The 25,180-nt window shown below is 37.5% G+C and overlaps 1 protein-coding gene across 1 annotated transcript in view; it reads right to left on the bottom strand.

The window, feature by feature from the left end:
* Positions 1-1,339: 1,339 nt before the first annotated feature.
* Positions 1,340-25,180, bottom strand: part of LOC131677951 (hematopoietically-expressed homeobox protein Hhex) — a 79,504-nt gene continuing 55,663 nt past the window's right edge. Inside the window, exons 2-3 of the mRNA XM_058958054.1 lie at positions 1,747-1,946; positions 1,340-1,688 (exon numbers count right to left, since the gene is read on the bottom strand). Of these exons, the coding sequence (XP_058814037.1) occupies positions 1,377-1,688; positions 1,747-1,946 (512 nt within the window). The 3' untranslated portion in view covers positions 1,340-1,376. The remainder of the gene's footprint in view (positions 1,689-1,746; positions 1,947-25,180) is intronic.

The raw sequence follows: 25,180 nt of genomic DNA, 5'->3' as shown, positions 1-25,180 counted from the left end.
AAACCACTATTACAATTCAATTGAATGATTTATATAAGGGAAGAAGGCCCAAATAAAGGTCTTGTAAATATGCGTAATTCGTAGTAGTCCATATAAGTGAAGCGAAGTGATAGCGGATTGAAGGAATGTATGAATCTGTAAATATACATTTTCTCGTTTTTCGAAATAATTATTCTATTCTATTCAAATTTAGCACAGATTAGTTAATACTCCAGAAAAATTTCGATGGTATTGAAGGGTTAAAGTCTGTTAAGAACGACGTTGCTCATGACAATTGATACAATTCTATTATCATGGTCAACTTTCGAAATTCCCTGAGGATTGCAGGTTTTCCAGGTAAAATTTGATTCCCTGAGAATTCCTGGTATTCTATGTTTTTCCCTGTTTCCCAGGGAATAGACATCATGTAACAAGACTCACCACCATCTCACAAAGTGCGAATGAACCAAGAATGGCTGAAAACCAATAATCCGAACTTCATTACGACCACGTAGAGGCATTCTTATTTACCAGACACGAATCTTATGAACTAATTTGGGCCATTATGGAGAACAAGGTCCGAAGTTAAAACTACACCAGCCTCGAGATGCTGAAGAAAGCCGTGAGTGGGCGAAAATTCCGACAAATCACATCTTAAACCGAAGTTATGACCTTTAAAATTGATTACACTTCGAGTGCCGAAACCTGTACATCGTTTGGTATATAATGGATGGATATTTGCAGTATAAGAGCACTAAATTTGATAGAATATTTAAATGAATTCGATTTGAAAAGGCCACAGTAGCTTAGTTACCTACGGATAACATTCACAAGTCAACGGGGTGCGTCCTTTTAGACGTTAGAATAACTTCCTTTTCAGCTCGTTGATGGACCTGACACTAACGAAATAAACCGATACACCTCAATAAGCTGCGAGATATGGGCACCTGAAAACAGCGCTATATCAATATTGGATGATCAATTAAGAATGGGTGGAATGTCATGTAGCTCGCCCGATATCGGTTGGTTTCAAAATCTATCAAAATGAGAATGAATGACTATTTAATAGGGTAAATTTTGCGTTATCACTGTGACAAAATAATGAATAAACGGTGTTCCAAGGTATGAGCAATTGCTGTGATTAATTGCTTGATGATGTTTGAAGGAAGGTGCAGAGAATGGGTGAGAAGGTGAATAGTACACATATGGCGTATTGCAGTATATGGGTCCCAGCTTATCAATTGATTATTGCTGACCAAAGATCGGTTCGCTAAATGGTTAGACATTGCGGAGTCCTGCGTTATACGTGACAGCATTTGATGGAATAAGACGACACTGTGTCTGAGTGTGTCACGTGAAATAATTTATTTATCGTTGCCTTATCGATAAACACTTATTCAAATAACATTGATTGGAGAGGTTCCTCCATCTTCGTAACTGCTATCTTCGGCATCACTGGAACTCTCAAGATCCGAGTAATTTCCAGAACTGCGATCATACGAGTCTGCGGGTTTGCTATTCGAGGTTGTACGATAATCATTTGAGTATTTCTTCATGGGATCCACTGCTGCCCCAGCAGAGAATGTAACCGACGTATGATTTTCGTTTTTGTTGGCATCAGCTCCTAGATCAACTGGCGAATCCGACGTATGACCTCCATTATTGGCACGTCTCCATTTGGCGCGGCGGTTTTGGAACCACGTTTTGACCTATTAGCAGAACGAAAATAAATTGTAAATCTGGTTCAGTTTTTATGTGTATCAGTACCTGTCTGTCACTTAGCTTCAGCTGTACTGCGAGGTGCCTACGATCTTCGGGTGAAAGATATTTATGGTTGGAAAATCTCCGTTCAAGGCTTTGTGTTTGCTGAGGTGTGAAGCGAACTTGACCACCTTTACGCTTAGAACCACAGGGAGGTAGCAGGTAACTGTAATGAGGTGGGTAGAAAGGAAACAATCGAGGAGATGCTGAAAGTAGAAAAAAGGTTTAGGTTAATATCGGGAGAGATGACGCACATATTCAAAAATCAATCCTGCGCAGAGTTAGAAATATTCGAAGCCCTTTTTTGACGGCTGAAAATGAACATGATGCGACTCGCACTGAATAGAAAAAATATTCATTCAAATATCCATGTCATTCTTTCAGTTGAATATCGTACAATATATTCATTTCACTAATTATCAAGGAAAATGTTTTAAAATGCCGGTAAAGCATAAGAAACAACAATTATCATCGCTTACATTGTGCCAGCGCCTACTTTGATGCGTTTGATTCGTTGCTGCACGGTCGCTTCGTGTAATAATCGGAGACGAATGAAAATATGCATGGATGAATGGGCGGTTTGTTCGTTTGACGTTTTCAGCTGCGTTACTGAGTATTGAAAATGAATGAGGCTGAATATGATCAATTTTTATTCAATGAATTTGAATATTTTTAACTCTGATCCTGCGTAATACAAGTATACCTCGATAGTACGTACACCTGCGGCGCTTCGTTTAGTGTACGTACTATCGAAACGTACGTACTATCGAATCACAAAAATAAATTTCAAAATATTACTTTTTATGTTTAATATTGAATGAAAACTTACAAAAATAAGATTTGTCACTAAATTAATCCCCATATTAGTGATAAAATGTTCAATCACTGTGTACTTAATTTTAGAAGAACGGTTTGCTACAGCCAGAATGGTTTAAAATGGCATGTAAAAGCATTTCCTCGGACTTATTCAGTTCCTTGACTACGTACGATTTTTCTGAATTTCGCATAAAATATTCTGAATTTGTAATAAAAAACCGAAAGGAATAAGATGCCTCTGAATATTGTAGGATATTCAAGAGTTATTGATAAATTCTTTGAATTTACGCGAGCGCGATTTTAGCTTGCCTTCACAAGGGTTAACAATTCTTCTCCGAACAGGATTATATATTGTTTTTCTATTCCTTTATTATTTTGGTCGCAAAATGGATATTTAAATATATTTGCAAAGGCGATTAAATTTTAAATATATTGTATGACAACATATGAGCTTAAAGATATATTAAGCATAGTTCCCTGTCATACCTTAATCCTTGAACCACGCCAATATGTTGAATACTTCCTTTAATTGCTCGCGCAAGTTTCACAAAAAAGTATAGAAGAAAAAAGGCTCGTTTAGCTGCGTTTGTCCAGATCTGTAAGTCATATGAGTCTCCATCAAATTCGCTAGGCGTACTTGATCCGAATCTCACCCATTCCATTCAAAACTTAGTATCTCCTAGAATGTAATAAATTGAGCTCTCACATTTTATGTGCATAATATTTGAAAATCAATTAGCAAAAATCGTGTAGATCTTAAAAGTTATTGAAATCATTTTTGATCTTCAGAAAATTTTCTTTGAATTTTACCGGTTACTTCGAAGTTAGTAATACTTTTCTGATACTTGTGAGACATACCGTACATAAAGCATGCAAAAGTTTTTGGTCAAACTTTCCTAATTTTGTGATGTCAACTGTGAGTTTCAGAAATTTATTGAGCCTCCCACATCTATACTGAACGTTGACCCTCACCATAAACCCTTCGTTTTAAGATTTGATATGCGTTCTGATGACGGTGAAGCTTTTGATACAATTAACGACGACTTCAACTTTGACTTTTCTCGATGCAACTTCGATGAAGTCTCAATGGCCATTGGTGCACTCAATTGGCGTGAGATGCTGGTTGGAAATGACTTAGATCAGGCAGTTGTGGCGTTCTATGATGCCATATATGAGATTCTTCGCCGTAATGTTCCTAAAATAAGATTTGTCACTAAATTAATCCCCATATTAGTGATAAAATGTTCAATCACTGTGTACTTAATTTTAGAAGAACGGTTTGCTACAGCCAGAATGGTTTAAAATGGCATGTAAAAGCATTTCCTCGGACTTATTCAGTTCCTTGACTACGTACGATTTTTCTGAATTTCGCATAAAATATTCTGAATTTGTAATAAAAAACCGAAAGGAATAAGATGCCTCTGAATATTGTAGGATATTCAAGAGTTATTGATAAATTCTTTGAATTTACGCGAGCGCGATTTTAGCTTGCCTTCACAAGGGTTAACAATTCTTCTCCGAACAGGATTATATATTGTTTTTCTATTCCTTTATTATTTTGGTCGCAAAATGGATATTTAAATATATTTGCAAAGGCGATTAAATTTTAAATATATTGTATGACAACATATGAGCTTAAAGATATATTAATCATAGTTCCCTGTCATACCTTAATCCTTGAACCACGCCAATATGTTGAATACTTCCTTTAATTGCTCGCGCAAGTTTCACAAAAAAGTATAGAAGAAAAAAGGCTCGTTTAGCTGCGTTTGTCCAGATCTGTAAGTCATATGAGTCTCCATCAAATTCGCTAGGCGTACTTGATCCGAATCTCACCCATTCCATTCAAAACTTAGTATCTCCTAGAATGTAATAAATTGAGCTCTCACATTTTATGTGCATAATATTTGAAAATCAATTAGCAAAAATCGTGTAGATCTTAAAAGTTATTGAAATCATTTTTGATCTTCAGAAAATTTTCTTTGAATTTTACCGGTTACTTCGAAGTTAGTAATACTTTTCTGATACTTGTGAGACATACCGTACATAAAGCATGCAAAAGTTTTTGGTCAAACTTTCCTAATTTTGTGATGTCAACTGTGAGTTTCAGAAATTTACTTGAGGTTCGTTGTAATTTATTTGTTTGAAGTGATATTGTAAAACTTGAAAACACTGTTGGAATTTTTTTTCCATAAATCATTTAAATACTCTTGAAATTTCGTAAACTTTCCAGAAGTTCTAAAGATTTCGATCAAGATCGTATAATTTTTTGAAGTTGGCAGATTTACCCCGAATTTGGTAAAAGATGAGTGAATATCGTGAACACTCTGCTGTTTATGTAAAATGTTTGAGTGCATGAAAATTCTCTGAAGTTTGAAGTAATTTCCTAATTTTTATATAACCGGCGAATTGTCATCCTAAAAGCTCATTGAGATTCTCTGAAGTTGACAAAAAAACTGTAAATGATAGGAATATCGTACAAATTGTCTGAAGTTCTAAAGATTTCCTTGTAAGTTAGCAAGCTCCTAAAAATTTATAAGACTTTCAAGATACTTGTAGGACGTCCCTAAAGCTCGTAGGATTCTTTTCATACTAGGTAGAATTTCATGATGCATTTATGGTTTACTTAAACTTTGGAATACTTTGCTGGAGTTTGCAGAAAACCTCTCTAAAGTAGGCAGAAGTAACATGGCACCCGTGAAACTTCTATAAAATGTGTCGCATTTTGTTGAAGTTTACAAAATCAAACGAAAAAAAAAATTGTTGGTAGGTGTAATGTACGTACTAACGAGGGTACGTACTATTGAGATATACCTGTATACAATACATATTTATCGATTACGACAGGTATCTAAAATACACTACAATGATTTTTGTCATGAAAAAAAAATCCATCAAATTTCCACGAGCATTTTAAAAACGTAGGTCAATTCGGGGGAGATGCCGCATGTGCGGGTAAGACGCCGCACCTTGGTCCTAAACTGAAAAATAATGAACAGAAGTATTTTAGCTCTCGTTGATGTTTTCGTGATTAGGTGTCTTCAGCTAAGTTTCACGAGGTCTGATTACATCTATAAATCGGCTAGCACTTTCACTGTTCTTCCATTTACATTTGGCTGTACATTGTTTTTATCCAACAATCTAAAAATATTTTTCTTTCGCAACCTTGTGTATTGGTTAAGTTGGAGTAAGTTTATTAAAAGTACCATCTAGCTATATGTTTGTTCTGGTGTGAATTTGATTATTTTCAGTGGGTTGTATGAAGTATGGCAAAAGGGATCAAATCTCCACGAATTTCAAGGGATCAAGTGAACCCATAGCATCTATTTCAGCAGACTTTAGTAAAAATATAGTTAAGTAAAAAAATCAACTCAATTATAACGTATTCTTATAATTGACATTATCCTGTAATTCTGTATGCAAAAGTAGAGTATGTAGTGGGTGATTTTATCAATTTGAAAAAGTTTGAAAATTTAGAAAATAAATCTTCTTCAGTTCTTCTGAGATTTTATTTCAAATCGGTAAAAATTCGGTTACACAAGTCAAATTTATGTTTTTCTGTGTTAGTGAAATTTATGATAAGATAAAACTACGCAACTTTCTAGTATATTCGATTAATGTATTCTGATCCGCCTTTACAATGATGGGATCAAGTCTCCCCGGGGATCAAGTCTCCTCAGTCTCCCCTACAATGAATTTATATCACTTAGGTTTATTCTGGAAAGCTACATTTTGAAAAATGGAGCATTAATTCGTTGAAATTTTCGTTTTATCCCAAAATTCACATCAATACAAATAAATGCATTCACGGAAGTTAGTGCCTGAAACTTTATAGCATAAAACGAGGTAACCATACTTAGATACATATCGCGCATTTAACTCCCTTCTCAGGCGAGTATTTTGCTTTACATGACAGTTCGCTTTTTGAAAACCTCTTGGTTCATAACATGCCGTTGCGTACAACACCTGATTTCCTGTCCGTCTACTACCAGAACGTTCGTGAAATGAGAACAAAAACGTAGGCTTTCTTGCTTTCGCTCACTTCCTGCGACTACGACATTATCGTTCTCACCGAAACATTATCGGTTAGGTAACGATATATTAAACACTGAGCTAACGACAAACTACACAATCTACCGATGCGATCGCAACTCTTCTACCAGTCATCTACGTCGCGGAGGTGATGTTCTCATAGCGAAAAAGAAACATCTAACTGGGACTATACTAAAAATGCCTGGATGTGAATGTTTGGAGCACGTGGTCGTACGCGTTTTACTGCCAAGTCCATCGTTATATATTTGTTGCATTTATCTAAGGCCGAACAGTGATCCTGATTTGTACAACGCTCACTCCTCTGCAGTCCAAAGCATACTGGACAAATGTAATATGCGCGACAATGTACTTGTTGTAGGTGATTATAATCTTCCTAATCTTCGGTGGATTTTTGATGACGATTATTAGTGCTACCTTCCTGAAAATGCAACCACGAAACAAGAGACGACCATCACAGAAACTTTGGTGGCTTGTATCAAATCTGCTTTGTTAGCAACGTGAATGACGGACCCTCGATTTAGTTTTCGTTAATGACACGGACGTGTTCGAACTGATTGAGCCTCCCACATCTATACTGAACGTTGACCCTCACCATAAACCCTTCGTTTTAAGATTTGATATGCGTTCTGATGACGGTGAAGCTTTTGATACAATTAACGACGACTTCAACTTTGACTTTTCTCGGTGCAACTTCGATGAAGTCTCAATGGCCATTGGTGCACTCAATTGGCGTGAGATGCTGGTTGGAAATGACTTAGATCAGGCAGTTGTGGCGTTCTATGATGCCATATATGAGATTCTTCGCCGTAATGTTCCTAAAAAACGTGTCAGCAGAAAAGCAGAATATAAATTTCCGTGGTGGAATGCTGAGCGGAAACAACGAAAGCGATATTTACATCATAGGATCGACGACAACAAAACTATTCTTCGTGAAACTGAACTGCAATATGAAACAGCCCGGAACAGTGCATTCGGTGAATATCTGAACCAAGTTCAGCGCAGCCTTCGAAATAATCCTTCGACATTCTGGAGATTTATAAACAGAAGAAAACGTTTCGGGGGTGTACCAGAAAATGTCTATCTTCGAGACAAAATTTCACAGTCCGCTGCCGGAGTCGGCGAACTTTTTGTAGATCACTTCCGAGATGTATTTACCAGCTCTCCTGTCTGTCCATCGCAACAGTACCTTGAAACATTGCCAACACATAATATCAACCTTCCTCTTCCTAACGTAAATGATTCTGATGTAGCGAGCGCTCTGTCCAGCGTTGATCCTTTGAAAGGGCCTGGTCCGGATCAGGCTTGCGAACTGCTAACATTTATTTCGACTGGCACCTAAGAGAACACAGTCGCAGCCAGCGGCGAGCCCAGCTGCCGAGCACTGCTGTAGCCGTTCAGTGTCTGAATGAGTGCTGTGTGTTAGCGTGAGAGGTATGACACGCAAGCGAATTAGGGTTCAGTCATTTCGCAGCACTCATGTACAGAAGCCGAAGATTTGGCTGTTTCTGAGTGGCGATGTACAGTAATGTGCTCAGAGGGTAAAGTCAGGTGCTTCGGGAATGTTACGAGGTCGAGATGTTGTGACAGCCGCATATCTGAACTGTTTTGCCATCCATAACCGTGATGTCATAAGATTTTTCTCCCGACAGCTGGTAGGGAATGTATTGGGCGATATAGAAAGAGGAAGTGTGCCAAAATAGTGTGGGGGAATGGCCAGCTATTATTCATTTTTTGTTGGCGATGCTTAATTTGATTGTTTAGGGAATTGAAAATAATCTAAGATTATTTTCTTAACCGGTATGTGTCCAACAAAAAACTCCTTCAACAGGCCGACGAGAGTACCCGGGTACACACAAATTGAAATGCTCATAACTATGGCTTTCTTGTGAACCCATTTGGACTCTTTTAGATGTTTAGGATTGAGGAACTCGTTCACTTTTTGATTCAGTAAAATAGAACCGGATGAATGGACCTGGTTATTGGTAATTCGGATTTTCCGGAGTAATGTTCCAATACTAGGGTATGTCCTAGCTATAGGAGTATAAAAACTCTTCAAATTGTATCGGAAGTCTGCTATTTATTGTTCGGGGACCATATGGCAATTTGACCTCGGAATGACGACTCACGGCCTCACGGGAACCTGCTCCGGAATGTCGATTCCAGGGTCAAACCACCAAATGGTTCCAAAACCACGAGATACAGCATACTGAAGCAATTCCATGAATTTTGATACACATATTGACAGCACTCCATTGAAATTCACAAATAGTATCCCAGAACTGGAACATGCTTCCGGGGGGAGAGGGCGTCAATTTTGGGCAATTTTGCGTTTTGTCATTTATGAATGGTCTCCAAGTCGTGTGAATTTGAGGAATGATTTAATTTTTCATCTACTTTGTTCACTGCTGTGCAATGTTGCTGTAATCTTTTCGCATTATTTTGTATAAATTACAGTTATTTATTGTTCTATCGTTACTTATATTGAGATGAGAGTTAAATCAGTTATACACATGGAGTGGTGAACCCATTCTCAGTATATTCTTATCTAAACTCTACCCATTTGGAACCGTTGGTTTTCATCTTTGTTTCACATATTATCTCAAATAGGGTGCTCGTTCATGTTACCAGTTCGCTTAAACACATGTATTCGATAATTAAAAAGCCACTTTTGTTACTTATATCTATCTTATGAATTAAGTAAAGGGATGAATATCAATCTATACGAATTCCATTGATCGTTAATTGATACATTATAGTGTACAAAAGTTTTGATCAATTCGCTTCACGCAAAGTTCTAAAAAAATTCGCAAAAGGTGTTTTTTCACGCTGAAACCCTTACCCCTTAATCTAAGCAACTCCAGGCTTTTTTATCGTTAGGTGAAATCAATTTCTTTAATTGTCGCAGTCCAGTTACGGTACCCCAATTGTTGTTTATAGCTGTGATCTCCCACTTCTTCAGCTCCACTTTGAGGGCACTCGATGGGAATCCACAGAATTGTTCTGGTCCGATAAAATTAGTGGAAGACCCTCTTCTTGCTAACTCCTCGGCTTTTTCATTCCCTGCAACTCTACAATTTCCTGGAACCCAGTATATATTGACATGATTTTTCTCCGCCAATTGTCGGAGTGCAAGGATGCACTCCCAGTTTTGAGCGACATATAGCTTGACTATCTAAGAAAATGCAGATATTTGAATACTGGTATCTTCTCTTGGCAATTTGGGTACCATTGCCACAAAGATAAAAAAAATCATTGACAAAAGGCGTTGATCCCATCTTTAGAGATACAAAAATATTATTGCGTTGAGACCAGCAATGAAAAACATGTTTCCAATAGATAAAATCTCCCAATTTCAAGTATATCGATATCTGGAGAAGACTGAAATTCATTTCAGTACTAGAATATTATTTTCTTATTATTCAAAACATGATAAAATCATAAGAGATCACGGAGTGTTCATTTTAAACGCAAGATGCTTTTCGTAATCCAATAAGGTGACATATTTCAAAAGTGATAAAGATTGATAAAGCAATGATTTTATTATATCTAAGGTATAGTTTTTTGATAGCACATTTTTCGTAGTAAAAAAACAAAGGTAGGGTACAGATTTAATTGCGTAGGTTTATAAAACTTATTGGTAATTGGTAGAGCTATGGCTTTTTCCTCATTTTTCAACAGATTTCCTATGATCACGATGAAAGTCCACCATATGAACTAAAATTCTGAAACTCAAAAAACTTATTAGTATAATAGTATACCCCGTACCTTAACGCTTAAATGAATAAATATTTTGATATTTTCAATCAAAATTTCTGCATTAGGGAACTTTTTCCTAAATGTTTTGATGTGTGAAATTTGCTTCAAAAGATTATTATCCTCAAAATAAAAACTTATGCAATAAAAAGATTCACTAAAGTACGAGAATACCTAATTACGAACAATTGCGGAAAAATGAAGAAGATCGGTTACCTATTTTTTTGTCAATCGCAATCATGTAAAAATTATTTAGGAGAAAAAACATTTCGAGAAAATCCAGTTTAAGGCGGTGTACTTTCAAATAGATTTTTTTCAATTATATCAATATAAAACATAGTTCCGAACTCTTTCACCACTGGGTTAGTTTCTTTATATAATGTCGCGCAAATTACAAGTCGATACTAACTACCATGTGATGTATCAAAGCAAGGACTGTTGCTGATGTTTAAAAGTTATTTTGAAAATTTTACTACGGATTGAAAAATTCATGGTGAAATTTAACGTTACTTTCTACATTTTAATCTATTCGAAGATAAAAGAAAGATCCCATCTCACTATTGAATACAATAAAGCGGTTCTTGGTAGATGCACTTGCAAATAAATCATAAAGTTTTAAAATCAAATTTTCTCTCCCTCCCCTTTTTGCCTTTCTCATATAAAGAAAGGCTATGCAATCACTGTAAAAATCGGTTTTTTAACGGAGGCCCGGAGGGCCGAGTGTCATACACCATTCGATTCAGTTCGTCGAGGTCGGCAAATGTCTGTGTGTGTGTATGTGTGTGTGTATGTGTGTGTCATTTAAACTCACACAATTTTCTCAGAGATGGCTGAACCGATTTTCGCAAACTTAGTTTCATATGAAAGGTATAACGCTCCCATAAGCTGCTATTGAATTTTTAGTTGATCCGACTTCCGGTTCCGGAGTTACGGATTGAAGAGTGCGGTCACACAGCAAATTCCCATATAAACTGGTACCACCATGATGTTCAAATGATGTAAAACATATTAAAATTGATGTAACATTACTCTAGTTTGCGGGTCTGGATCACTAATGATCAATCAAAGCAGCTTTGACCACATTGGCCACCTATGACAGTTCATGACGCCCCCGGGGAACCCGTCAAGTTCCTAAGCTAATATCACACCCATTCCCCAACGAATTCTCTACCGATTTTTACAAACTTGATTTCAAATGAAAGATACAGTAATACCATTCACTGCTGCTGAATTTCATTCGGTTCTGACTTTTGCTTCCGGAGTTACAGGGGTGTTAGTAAGGATACACTGGAATTTCCCATATAAATCGGTACAATCGTAATACCTCAGAGGCTAAAAACTATTGAAATGGTCACCAAATTACTTCTAATCGCAGATCTAGATCACTGATTGCCAATCAAACATTCTTTGAATATATTGTCCACTATCGACGATTCCGGAAGTCCGGAATTCCGGGCATATTCCACAAATAAAGTCACATCGGTTCTTCGGTGATGACTGAACCGATTTTCTCAAACCAAGTCTCAAATGGAAGGCAAAATATGCAGCTGAGTATTGCATCAGAGCCCCTCCGCCCTGCCCCTCGCCTTGCCCTTAGATCTCCCTCCTTCATCACTACCGTCCCCTTGGACCACCCTCACGCCCGCATTTCCTTCATCCACCCCGTATACCAAAATAAGATGAAGGATTTCTGACGCATCCTCCACTCCCACTCTACTAACCCCCCATTCCCTTCACTTTTAAACCCATTCCACCAACATTTCAAAATATAATCACATGAAGATAACATTGAACTCATGCTGATTAAGCTAATTAAATACTATTCTTTTGCCTTTCTCATATAGAAAGGTTACGCAATTGCTCCAAAAACCGACTTTCTAACCGAGGCCCGGAGGGCCGAGTCTCATATAACATTCGACTCAGTTCGCCGAAATCGCAAAATATCTGTGTGTATGTATTTGTGTTTGTATGTATGTATGTATGTATGTATGTATGTATGTATGTATGTATGTATGTATGTGTGTATGTGCGGATTTGTTAACAAAATGTCCACATCGGTTTTTTGGAGATGGCTGAACCGATTTTTACAAACTAAGATTCAAATGAAAGGTATACTATTCCCATAGGTTGCTATTGAATTTGATTTTCAACCGACATCTTGTCCCGGATTACGAGTTGAAGAGTATGGTTACAAAACAAAATTTGTTGATTTGTCCACATCGGTTTCTCGGAATTTTCTGAACCGATTTTGACAAACTTGATTTTAAATGGAAGGTCCATCAGCTGCTGTTGAATTTTGTGTGGATCCGAGTTCTGGTTCCTGAATTACAGGATGATACGTACGATCACGCAGCAAATCTCGATTCTAACGAATTCTGCGATGAATGTAAAAAGGTGAAATTTTTGCCTTTCTCAATAGAAAGGTATTGCAATTGCTCTGAAAACCGACTTTTTAACGGAGGCCCGGAGGGCCGAGTGACATATACCATTCGATTCAGTTCGTCGAGTTCGGCAAATGTCTGTGTGTATGTATGTGTGTATGTATGTATGTGTGTGTATGTATGTATGTGTGTGTATGTGCGTATGTGTGTGTATGTGACCAAAAATGTCACTCATTTTTCTCAGAGATGGCTGAACCGATTTTGACAAACTTAGTCTCAAATGAAAGGTGCAACGTTCCCATAGGCTGCCATTGAATTTCTAATGGATCCGACTTCCGGTTCCGGAATTACAGGGTGATGAGTACGAACACGCAGAAAATGTCGATTTTAATAAATTCTGTAATGAATGCATAAAGGTGAATTTTTTTCGAAAATATGACCACAACTGCTTCGATTTGTAGTATTAGGTCACTAACATCCATTCAAAGTCTATTTGGCCACATTGGCCACCATCCTCGGTTCCGGAAGCCCCGGCGGAAGTATCTAAATTCAGAATAACAGTCACATCGGTTTCTCGGAGATGGCTAGACCGATTCGACTAAACTTGGCATGAAATGAAAAGTATTGCGTCCCCGTAAATGGCTATTTAATTTCATCCCGATCCGACTTCCGGTTCCGGAGTTACAGGTTGTGGCGTGCGATCACATAGCAAATTGTGATTCAAACCGATACTCCGATGAAAGCAAAAAAGGTAAAAATTTCGCTAAAATGTCTCTCAAACAACTTAAATTTGCAGTTCTAGGTCACCGACGGCCAACCAAACTTTCGTTCACTACATTGACCACCATAGACGGTTCCGGAAGTGCCCGGGAAAAGCGGCCATCTTTCAAAATTTACGAACTCACATCAGTTTCCCGGAAATGGTTGGGCCGATTTTCACAAACTTAGTCCCAAATGATAGCTATAATATCTCCACAGATGTTTATAAAATTTCGTACGGATCGCTTATATAGGGCCGGAAATATAGACTAAATCGTCCGGTCACATATGAAATTCCCATATAAGCCGGAACTCAAATTTTTTTTTCAAAGCGGGGACCCCACGAAATTTCAGAAATCGAATTCGTATTTTTGATGCCAAACATCTTTAAAATGCATGAAACGTCGAGATTTTATGTTATCTCGAAAAAATTTTTTTTGTAAAAATCGACTTTTTGGGACTGCCGATTTCGCACCTTTTTTCAGTTCAATATTACCGTGGCTGTTTTTTTTCTTCAAAATTTTAGAACTCGAATAATTTTATTTTCCTGTATATAGTTTTCATGTGATGTACAATAATAAAATGTAATATATGCATTTAAAAGCTTTTAATGAATATAAACAACGCACACATTCTCGTGATTCATGATTGAGAAAGGCACAATTGCACCGCTAGGTGGATTAAAATAGGTTTTATATATCAGTAAGCACATGATTGAACACCCATAAATATTCGGTAAATGGGTCTAAGCAACATGCAAAGTAACACTGATAAACCAAGTGAACAGGTTACTAAAGTACTGTTCGCTTACATGAGCTCCAGGGACGGAAAGGGGCCGTTCATAAACCACGTAGACTCATAGGGGGGACGAGGGGGTCTAGCGAAAGTCTGCGTTTGTCTACGAGGGGGGAGGGGGGTCTTTGAAAAAGTCTACGTAGACTTTTATTTTTTGTTATTCTCGTATTACTAATTATAAAGGGCATTTAAAGAGAGTTGTATTCAAAATATCGGTCTTTTCAGCTAGGTGTATTTATGCAGACACTTCAAAGCTAGTACACTATTGCGGTAACTACTCATTAAGCGACCACTCAACCCAGAACCCACGATTTTTTTGGACAACCTCACACGTTGTTGTTTCTTGCGTATATTTTGATATAGTTTTGATCTAGGAATAATACTAAATGACAGTTCTAGAAATGATTGCCCAAAATTTCTCTCGACGGAATATTTTGACTGTAAAATCATCTGAGATACCACTAGTTAGTAGACATGCATGGACCATTCAATACATGAACCATAAAAAGCTAAAAAATGGTCAAAGTTAAGCAATAAAACCACCATTATAACAACAAAACACCCGATTTTTAACAATAAGTGGATTGATTTGTTTTTATTTATTGATTTCGGAGGTGTAGTTAAACTTTTACAACAAAGTGTTTACTCGAGTTAATCAGTTTCTTTTGCAATCATTTACACTGATTTTAAAATCTTTAAACACCCGTTAAATTTTACGTCTTGACCCTACGAAACTCGTGCAAACCGGTGCTACTATATTCATCTTCGAAAATATTCGGAGTTAAGCTTTGATACTTTGCGATAATACTCTAAGCTGATATGGCTATTAATTACATAACAAAAATAAATATTTTTGGGAAGATTTAAATAGCTTTGTTCCCTTAATCAAATAAGGCAATTTAAATTATCTTATTATCTTAGAAATATTGAAATTTGTTCACGAAAAGTGAAATTTGTGTGCATGTTTGGTTTATTATTTTAGTCTAGATGATAGTACACATCGACAGTATTATTTTGTAATTGTTTCTTATAATTTATCAATTTTGAATGCACCAGTAAGACTCAAAAAGTGTTTAGCAATTCTGCATTGTTGGTGTAGGTCTCACTTCGGTCGAAATTTGAACTAGTTATAGCAATATATCTTTTTACATATACTTGAGTGACTAACCTTGAAAAGAAGTATTCCGCTATACAAACCAATGTGAAAAACCTTTCTTTAATATTTAAAATTTTTAAAATAAATCTGAATGCTAATTTTTAATTGAACATGTGCTTCTTGCTAATTTCACATTTCTCGCAAATAAAAAAAAAGTCTACGTAAACTTTTGGCGTAGAGGGGGTTGGTAAAAGTCTACTAAGGTCTACTAGGGGGGAGGGGGGGGGGTGTTAAAAATTCTCAAATTTCGGTCTTCTTGGTTTGTGAACGGTCCCAAAGCGAAAATAAAAGAAACGAAAATTTCCGCTGCACAGCGAAGCGATGATGTAACATGTGTGTGTTATTATTTGGTGAGCGCCGACAGGTAAAACTAATCTCAACACATAGCGTAAACTGTACTGTCGGACTCTATCTCGGACTCGGGAGAAAAAGACAGCTTACAGAACAGAACGAACATAACATTCCCAAATGAAAATGTTATGAGATCCATGACATTTCCAGTCGCTGCTGCTGCAGTACTGGGCAGTCGGCAACTACCGCCAGTTTTGTTGTATGACTGTCTGGTCATTCGTGTCGTTCTCCGGTACATTTCGCAAGCCTGGTCCGGATTGCTTGCCTGCTGTGTTTATAAAGCATTTTTCTCGAGCACTTTCTGCACCAATAAGTATTATTTTTCAGCGTTCAATCTCGGAAAATATTTTCCCAATGGCATGGAAAGAAGCTGCTATAGTTCCTATTCATAAGGCTGGAGATAGGCACAATGTTGAAAACTACAGAGGAATCTCACTGCTGAACTGCCTAGCTAAAGTTCTGGAAAAGTTTGTGTACAATGCGATGTACGCTGCTTCTTCCAACATAATCGACGAACGACAACACGGATTTATGAAAAAATGTTCCGCCACTTCGAACTTGATGACGTACATGAGCTTTCTAGTTCCAGCTGTAGAGAAGCGTCAACAAGTGGACGCTATATATTTTGAAAAGCATTCGACAAGGTGCCCCACAACATTGCTGTTTTGAAGCCGGAGCAACTTGGTTTTCCTGAGTGGGTTACCAGATGGCTGCATTCTTACCTCTCACAACGATCCGCCTTCGTTAGAATTGGCACTACATGCTCAAGCACATTCGTAACGCCAACCGGTGTGCCTCAAGGAAGTCACCTACGGCCACTGATTTTTCTCTTATTCATCAGCGACCTCTGCACCCGCATCAACTCTGAAAAACTGCTCTATGCTGATGATCTGAAAATCTTTCGTTCAATTGCTTCAGCACTCGACTCTTTTGTGCTCCAAGACTATATAGCCAATATAGAGGAATGGGTGCTTGCTGAACGGTATGCACATCAACACTGATAAATGTAAGATGATAAGTTTCGGACGCTCGGCAAATATAAGGCGTTGCGAATATACTCTTCAAGCCTGTGTCATCGAGCGGGTGGATTCTATCCGTGACCTGGGAGTGTTATTCGACAGAAAACTTCGTTTCGCCGACCACATCACTGCAACAACGGCGAAAGCTTTTGCAACATTGGGTTTTCTAAAACGGAACGCTGTCGATTTTGTGGATTTCTACGCACTGAAATCTTTATACTGCGCACTGGTCCGGAGCACTTTGGAGTATGCTGTACAAGTATGGGCGCCATACAACGCCGTTCAAATTAGCCGACTGGAGCGCGTTCAGAGAAGTTTTGTACGATTTGCTCTCAGAAAATTGCCTTGGAATGACCCTATCCGTCTTCCGCCGCATTATAATAGATGCATGTTGTTAGATTTGCCAACGCTGGAGTCTCGCCGCACGTTCTTGCAAAGAATGTTCATTTTCGATATGTTGTCGAACAATGTTGACTGTCCCGACATTCTCTCAAGGATTCATTTATTTGTTCCCTCTCGTGATATAAGGACTCGTTCGCTTCTGTGGATTCCCAGGCACCGTAGAGCATATGGCCAGAACAATCCGCTAGACAGATGTTGTAACAGATTCAACGAAACTGTTTTGGTTTATGACTTCCATACCACTAAATCTAATTATAAGTTAGCAATAAGAAATTTTTAACATTGACACTAGCAATAGCATTAAGTGTAATCTGTGCGATATATATCGAAGATGTAATAAAAATTAAATATTTAGATGAATGGACTCATAATTCTATGTAACGGTGTTAGGTCCGTTAGTTTGTGGATATACCTTATTAAGAACTTATACCTAACGCAAATGTTCATTTCACACTCCGAAGTGAAAAATACTTTTTAGCTACGGATCCTCCGCCATCAAGTGCGGCATCTCACCCGAAATTTTGATGCGGCATCTCTCCCAATTGTAGAAGAGAGATGCCGCACAACGACGTTTGCTTCTGAAATTTTAGATGACCGTATTCAAGATCAGAATGCCTTCTAAAAGATCCCAGCTGTTCAACTGATGCATGATTTACCTAAAAAAATCGCACAATTTAAAAAAAATGAAATTTTAATGTGGTTCTAAAAATTTTCGGCATTCCGTGATGCAACTGGACACACATAACACTAGTTTACAAATTTTGAGGTGTTTGCATGAAGTTAAGAAAAAGGGTGTTTTCTAAGTTCTAAGTCAAAGTACATTTTTCAAAGAAGCATTTTCGAGATTATTTTGAAAAATATGTTTTTGGTCACTGCTTTTAGTTATTTGTCAATATCTCGTTGAAAAGGATCAGATCCAAACAAACAACTTACAGTTCGAAAGGTATTGATGTGCCCTTTTTTCTAAAATTTATAATATAGATCAAATGTACATTTATTATGATTACAAGCGACCAAAGTAAAAAAAATATAATTTTCGACCTTTTTTAAAAATGTATATTTCTAGTTAGTTTTTTATAACAAATCAAGAAAAGAAAAAAAATTCTATTTGAATCTAATGTGATAGATAATCTATCATAAATTTTAAGCCAATGGTCACAAAAATTGGATGGACAATGCAGATAGTGTGAAACGCTGAGTGAAAATTGTAACTTTGTGTTTTTCACACAATCATGCTTGCGGCTGAAATTATCTTCTACAGTTGATACGTTTGTGTTGGGTACAGTCTTCTCGAACTTGCATCCAGCATGAGTAAATTAATGTAAATGAGCTTTAGACTTCTAAGTCGGTATGCGTATCGTGTTTGGTGAAATATTCCATCAGGACATTGCAGCAATTGAAAAGCGATATGAGAGCTTGTGCGACAAAGGCATGATTGGTGACTACTGCTGGATGCAACCTCGAGAAGACTATCCAACACAAACGAAGGGGGAAAGTTTTTTTCAACCGGAATTGTTATTGTGTGAACAGCACAAAGTTATTTTAATAGATAGTAAAAAGAAGATTTATTTTTAATCCCATTAAGTGGTAGGTATTAATTAAACTGTGCAGGCACACATTTCGTCAACGTCTTGCTATTACAAAGTCTTGGCAGTACAATCCCTTAGAGGAATTTTCGTCATCTGCTTCAACAGACTTCACAGCCGATTCTTATTTTACAGAACATAACGTGGCTAGTGCTACTATCCCACTGAGACTCCTTCCCTATAGGGGTTCGAATATTTGACGACTGGTTTATGAGACCAGTTCTACACCCTCTGAACCGCCGCACCAGGGCAGGGTATGCTAAAATTACAAAATTTTAATTTCGCTCAATGCGCCATAGCATCAACATTTTCCATCCGATGTTTGTGATATTAGGCTTAAAATTAACGTAAACATATTATCTGTCATCTTAGATTCTAAAAGAACAGAAAAAATTAGTTTTGCTGCAAAAAAATAAAAATTAAAAATCAGTAACTTTTAAAAATGGTCTAAAATTCACTTTTTTGAACTTGGCAACACTGAAAATTTTACATATAATCGACATATATTATATGTTTTTGGAAAGGGAATCTCAACACTTTTCAACCGGTATATTGATCAAATTGCTTGGATGATTTTCACACGAAATGTTGACTAAGATCTAAAAAATGTACTCAAAAACAAGCTTTTTGAGAAAATCACAAAATTGCTTCTTTGAATATCTTTGAATCTAGTCTCAAAAACACTTTTTCTCGCAGCTTCATTTTTCTTGTAAACTAGTGTAATCATTAATATTTTTGTGAGCTAACAATAAGGATTATTTTACATCTCCAGTATATATTGTAATTCTTCGAAAGACAAACTCGCAATATCACATTATCGTTCCAAAATGATTCTGTTTACGAGACATAGAGAGTGCGGCATCTCTCCCGAAATTACCCTATATTAAATACTAGCTGTAACCCGATGCGCTTCGCTACATCCACCAGGACTAAATAAATAGTTTAAATATATCAAAAATAACAAATATTTTTATTACAAAAAGAAACTTAATGTAATTCTCGTGGCTAGACAATGTTCTTGGTTTTCCATCTGGAGCAAAATACTCAAGTGAGAGCAAGGATGTGAAGTAAACAGATCGGAAAACTAGAAGGATCATTAAAACAGGCCTAATATCGTACGGGCTTAACTTTTGTCTTCTGCTGATGAGGGTCGAGCTTAGGCATCATAACTACGTATCACTCGAGTTCACCAGCATATCCCTTGGCATAGACAGACTTGTCCATCTTTACCGTGGGAACGGTAACGGTTGTGGTGTACATCGCATTTTTCCTGGGTGCCTCCTGAAGATTCGCTGTAATTCGCTTAATTTTCAGTATTTTGCAGCGAACATTTCGGAAAATATTGCTCAAATGTTTCATTATTGACTGAATAGACTAACACTCTCGATATAGCCATTTTTTGGGTACGATATTTTCTTCAACAAAAATACCTACCTCTTAAGCGAGAATTGATTTCATCAGTAGGTGTGGAACAATGGGCAAAATTTGACGAAGAACGCTGACGCCATAAAATATTCGATTGGTTCTTTTCACGTGTCATCGTCAGTTCGTCCTATATAACAGTGTTGCATTCGGGGACGGCCATAGCGTAGTTGGTAAATCGATTGCCTTGTAAGCAGCTCACCTGGGTTTGATTTCCAACCCCGCACATAGGGTTAGAGATTTTTCCAAAATAAATTTCTTTTAGGGCGAAAAGAGGCGAATGATCCTAAGGCTAAAACCTCTATAATCAAAATAAAAAACCTATTTTAATCCACCTAGCGGTGCAATTGTGCCTTTCTCAATCATGAATCACGAGAATGTGTGCGTTGTTTATATTCATTAAAAGAGTTCGAGTTCTAAAATTTTGAAAAAAAAACAGCCACGGTAATATTGAACTGAAAAACCTGTTTTAATCCACCTAGCGGTGCAATTGTGCCTTTCTCATTTCTCTAAACTATGGCACGGAGGCTTTTTATGTTCAACATAATTGTGGAAATGTCCATTACATTCTTAGTACACTTTGCACTTATACACAATGGCATGCCAGCCACGAACTTGGTGAGCTACGTGTCGACGGTGAAACACTTGAAACAAAAAAATATCATACTCCATTCGCCTAATCAGCATTAGATCAATGTTATCTGCTTGCTAACTCATTTTGTCATGCGGGGATGGGCATGTGAGGAGGGCGAAAGTCCCATGAACGAACGACTCCCCAGCTTAAATTGGTATGCTTTGTGATATAGTGGTGGTTTGAAGATGATGGCGTTGAAAGGGAAGGGTATGAGGTGGTGGTCTGAGGGGTGATTTAAGGAGACTTTTAAAGGAGGGGAGTGAACAGTAGAGGAGGAGTGTAACCCCTCTCCGTAAACCATCAACTACGAGCCTGTTAAAATCCAGAAACCTTACGCGAGTCGAAAAATAAATTTGACCGGGATTAGGTTGACGTTTTTCAGAGTGATTGCATAACCTTTCTATATGAGAAAGGCAAAAATGTGCAAAATCCAAAAAAGTGAATCTTCGTCAAATTTTTTTTCGTGTTTGCATCAAATCTCGACGTTTTATGCACCTTGAATACATTTAGCATCAAAAATAAAAATTCTATTTTTAATTTTTCCTATAGTTTTTATGAGAAATTTCTGTGTGGCCGCACTCTGAAACCCGTAATTCCGGAACCAGATTTCCGATCGATCCAAAATTCAATAGCAGCCGATGGGAAGGTTGCACCTTTCATTTGAGACTAAGTTTGGGCAAATCGGTCCAGCCATCTCTGAGAAAAATGAGTGACATTATTTGACACATACGCACATACATACACACACACACATACACACACACATACATACACACATACACACACACATACAGACTTTTTCCGATCTCGACGAACTGAGTCGAATGGGATATGACACTCGGCCCTCCGGGATTAGGTTGACGTTTTTCAGAGTGATTGCATAACCTTTCTATATGAGAAAGGCAAAAAGGTGCGAAATCGGCAAAGTCCCAAAAAGTCGATTTTTACAAAAAAAAATTTTTTTTCGAGATAACATAAAATCTCGACGTTTCATGCATTTTAAAGATCTTTGGCATCAAAAATACGAATTCGATTTCTGAAATTTCATGGGGTCCCCCCTTCGAAAAAAAAAATTTGAGTTCTGGCTTATATGGGAATTTCATATGTGACCGGACGATTTAGTCTATATTTCCGGACCCATATAAGCGATCCATACGAAATTTTATAGACATCTGTGGGGATATTATAGCTATCATTTGGAACTAAGTTTGTGAAAATCGGCCCAACCATTTCAGGGAAACTGATGTGAGTTCGTAAATTTCGAAAGATGGCCGCTTTTCCCGGGCACTTCCGGAACCGTCTATGGTGGTCAATGTAGTGAACGAAAGTTTGGTTGGCCGTCGGTGACCTAGAACAGCAAATTTAAGTTGTTTGAGAGACATTTTAGCGAAATTTTTACCTTTTTTGCTTTCATCGGAGTATCGGTTTGAATCACAATTTGCTATGTGATCGCACGCCACAACCTGTAACTCCGGAACCGGAAGTCGGATCGGGATGAAATTAAATAGCCATTTACGGGGACGCAATACCTTTCATTTGAGGCCAAGTTTAGTCGAATCGGTCTAGCCATCTCCGAGAAACCGATGTGACTGTTATTCTGAATTTAGATACTTCCGCCGGGGCTTCCGGAACCGAGGATGGTGGCCAATGTGGCCAAATAGACTTTGAATGGATGTTAGTGACCTAATACTACAAATCGAAGCAGTTGTGGTCATATTTTGGAAAATGTTTCACCTTTATACATTCATTGCAGAATTTATTAAAATCGACATTTTCTGCGTGTTCGTACTTATCACCCTGTAATTCCGGAACCGGATGTCGGATCCATTAGAAATTCAATAGCAGCCTATGGGAACGTTGCACCTTTCATTTGAGACTAAGTTTGTCAAAATCGGTTCAGCCATCTCTGAGAAAAATGAGTGACCTTTTTGGTCACATACACACACACATACACACACACATACATACATACACACACAGACATTTGCCGAACTCGACGAACTGAATCGAATGGTATATGTCACTCGGCCCTCCGGGCCTCCGTTAAAAAGTCGGTTTTCAGGGCAATTGCAATACCTTTCTATTGACAAAGGCAAAAAGGTACGAAATCGGCAAAGTCCCAAAAAGTCGATTTTTACAAAAAAAAAATTTTCGAGATAACATAAAATCTCGACGTTTCATGCATTTTAAAGATGTTTGGCATCAAAAATACGAATTCGATTTCTGAAATTTCATGGGGTCCCCCCTTTGAAAAAAAAATTTGAGTTCTGGCTTATATGGGAATTTCATATGTGACCGGACGATTTAGCCTATATTTCCGGACCCATATAAGCGATCCGTACGAAATTTTATAGACATCTGTGGGGATATTATAGCTATCATTTGGAACTAAGTTTGTGAAAATCGGCCCAACCATTTCAGGGAAACTGATGTGAGTTCGTAAATTTTGAAAGATGGCCGCTTTTCCCGGGCACTTCCGGAACCGTCTATGGTGGTCAATGTAGTCAACGAAAGTTTGGTTGGCCGTCGGTGACCTAGAACAGCAAATTTAAGTTGTTTGAGAGACATTTTAGCGAAATTTTTACCTTTTTTGCTTTCATCGGAGTATTTGAATATCGGTTTGAATCACAATTTGCTATGTGATCGCACGCCACAACCTGTAACTCCGGAACCGGAAGTCGGATCGGGATGAAATTAAATAGCCATTTACGGGGACGCAATACCTTTCATTTGAGGCCAAGTTTAGTCGAATCGGTCTAGCCATCTCCGAGAAACCGATGTGACTGTTATTCTGAATTTAGATACTTCCGCCGGGGCTTCCGGAACCGAAGATGGTGGCCAATGTGGCCAAATAGACTTTGAATGGATGTTAGTGACCTAATACTACAAATCGAAGCAGTTGTGGTCATATTTTGGAAAATTTTTCACCTTTATACATTCATTGCAGAATTATTTATTAAAATCGACATTTTCTGCGTGTTCGTACTTATCACCCTGTAATTCCAGAACCGGAAGTCGGATCCATTAGAAATTCAATAGCAGCCTATGGGAACGTTGCACCTTTCATTTGAGACTAAGTTTGTCAAAATCAGTTCAGCCATCTCTAAGAAAAATGAGTGACATTTTTGGTCACATACACACACACATACACACACATACATACATACATACACACATACATACACACACAGACATTTGCCGAACTCGACGAACTGAATCGAATGGTATATGTCACTCGGCCCTCCGGGCCTCCGTTAAAAAGTCGGTTTTCAGAGCAATTGCAATACCTTTCTATTGAGAAAGGCAAAAAGCGTTGCATTCTTTCAGTACTTTGCTTATGCTTTCCGTGAGCGCAAGATTTAGTGGCTATTTTAGGGCAGAGCTGTTCGTCCATCATCCAGCAATTTGTATTCTACTTCAAATGAACAGCCGGTACTCGCACAACAGTTTCATATGCAAAATCATTATGCCGAGCAGTTGTAGCTTTCATCCAAAATGTATATGGGACTGGTATGTGGGTACTTTTCATATAGGACTGACATTAGTTGGTGCTTTTTGTTCATTTTTTGAATAAATCAATAATTTTCAGTACGTTATTTGATAGTACAATAAAAATGAGACCTAACCCTAACGTTAACTCAAAATTGATGTAAATACATAGTGGACTGCGGGTATCGGCAGTGAAGCGATCGCAATTTGCAATTTTCAATTTAATTATTAAAGAATTCATGCATTTCATCAGTATTATATTGTCATTCGCGTAAAAGTCTATGAGATAAATCATGTCCACCTTTTTGGTGGAAGAAATACGTATAACAAATAATTTATAAAGTTAAAAAAGTTAATCTTCAGTACACTCCCCCCTTCTCCCCTTCCTCGGCTCAGATAACCTCATCATCATGCACAAAAACCTCCCCCTGAGCATCTCCTTGGTGAAAGGAATATTCATGTCAATTCATGAATGAATAGATAAGGATTACTTCAGAGCCCCCCCCCCCCCCTTTGTGGTCCACCCCTACCCGCCATGACCGCGTGGGAGAATTACATATGTCAAATTTTATATGGAGATATAAATATTTTTTAGCTCACCCTCCCCTACAGCTCAGGTTAACCCAAACATTATCATTAACATCTCCTTGAGGGAAGGAATACGTATGCTAAATTTCATCACGATCGGACTTCTAGTTTAGAAATAGTTAGCGGACATACAAACATACATTGATATATATATATATATATATATATATATATATATATATATATATATATATATATATATATATATATATATATATATATATATATATATATAT

The sequence above is a fragment of the Topomyia yanbarensis genome, chromosome 1, assembly GCF_030247195.1.
Source record: "Topomyia yanbarensis strain Yona2022 chromosome 1, ASM3024719v1, whole genome shotgun sequence".
NCBI lineage: Eukaryota > Metazoa > Arthropoda > Insecta > Diptera > Culicidae > Topomyia > Topomyia yanbarensis.
The sequence above is the reverse complement of the archived record's forward strand: the minus strand, read 5'-3'. Positions and strand labels throughout refer to the sequence as shown.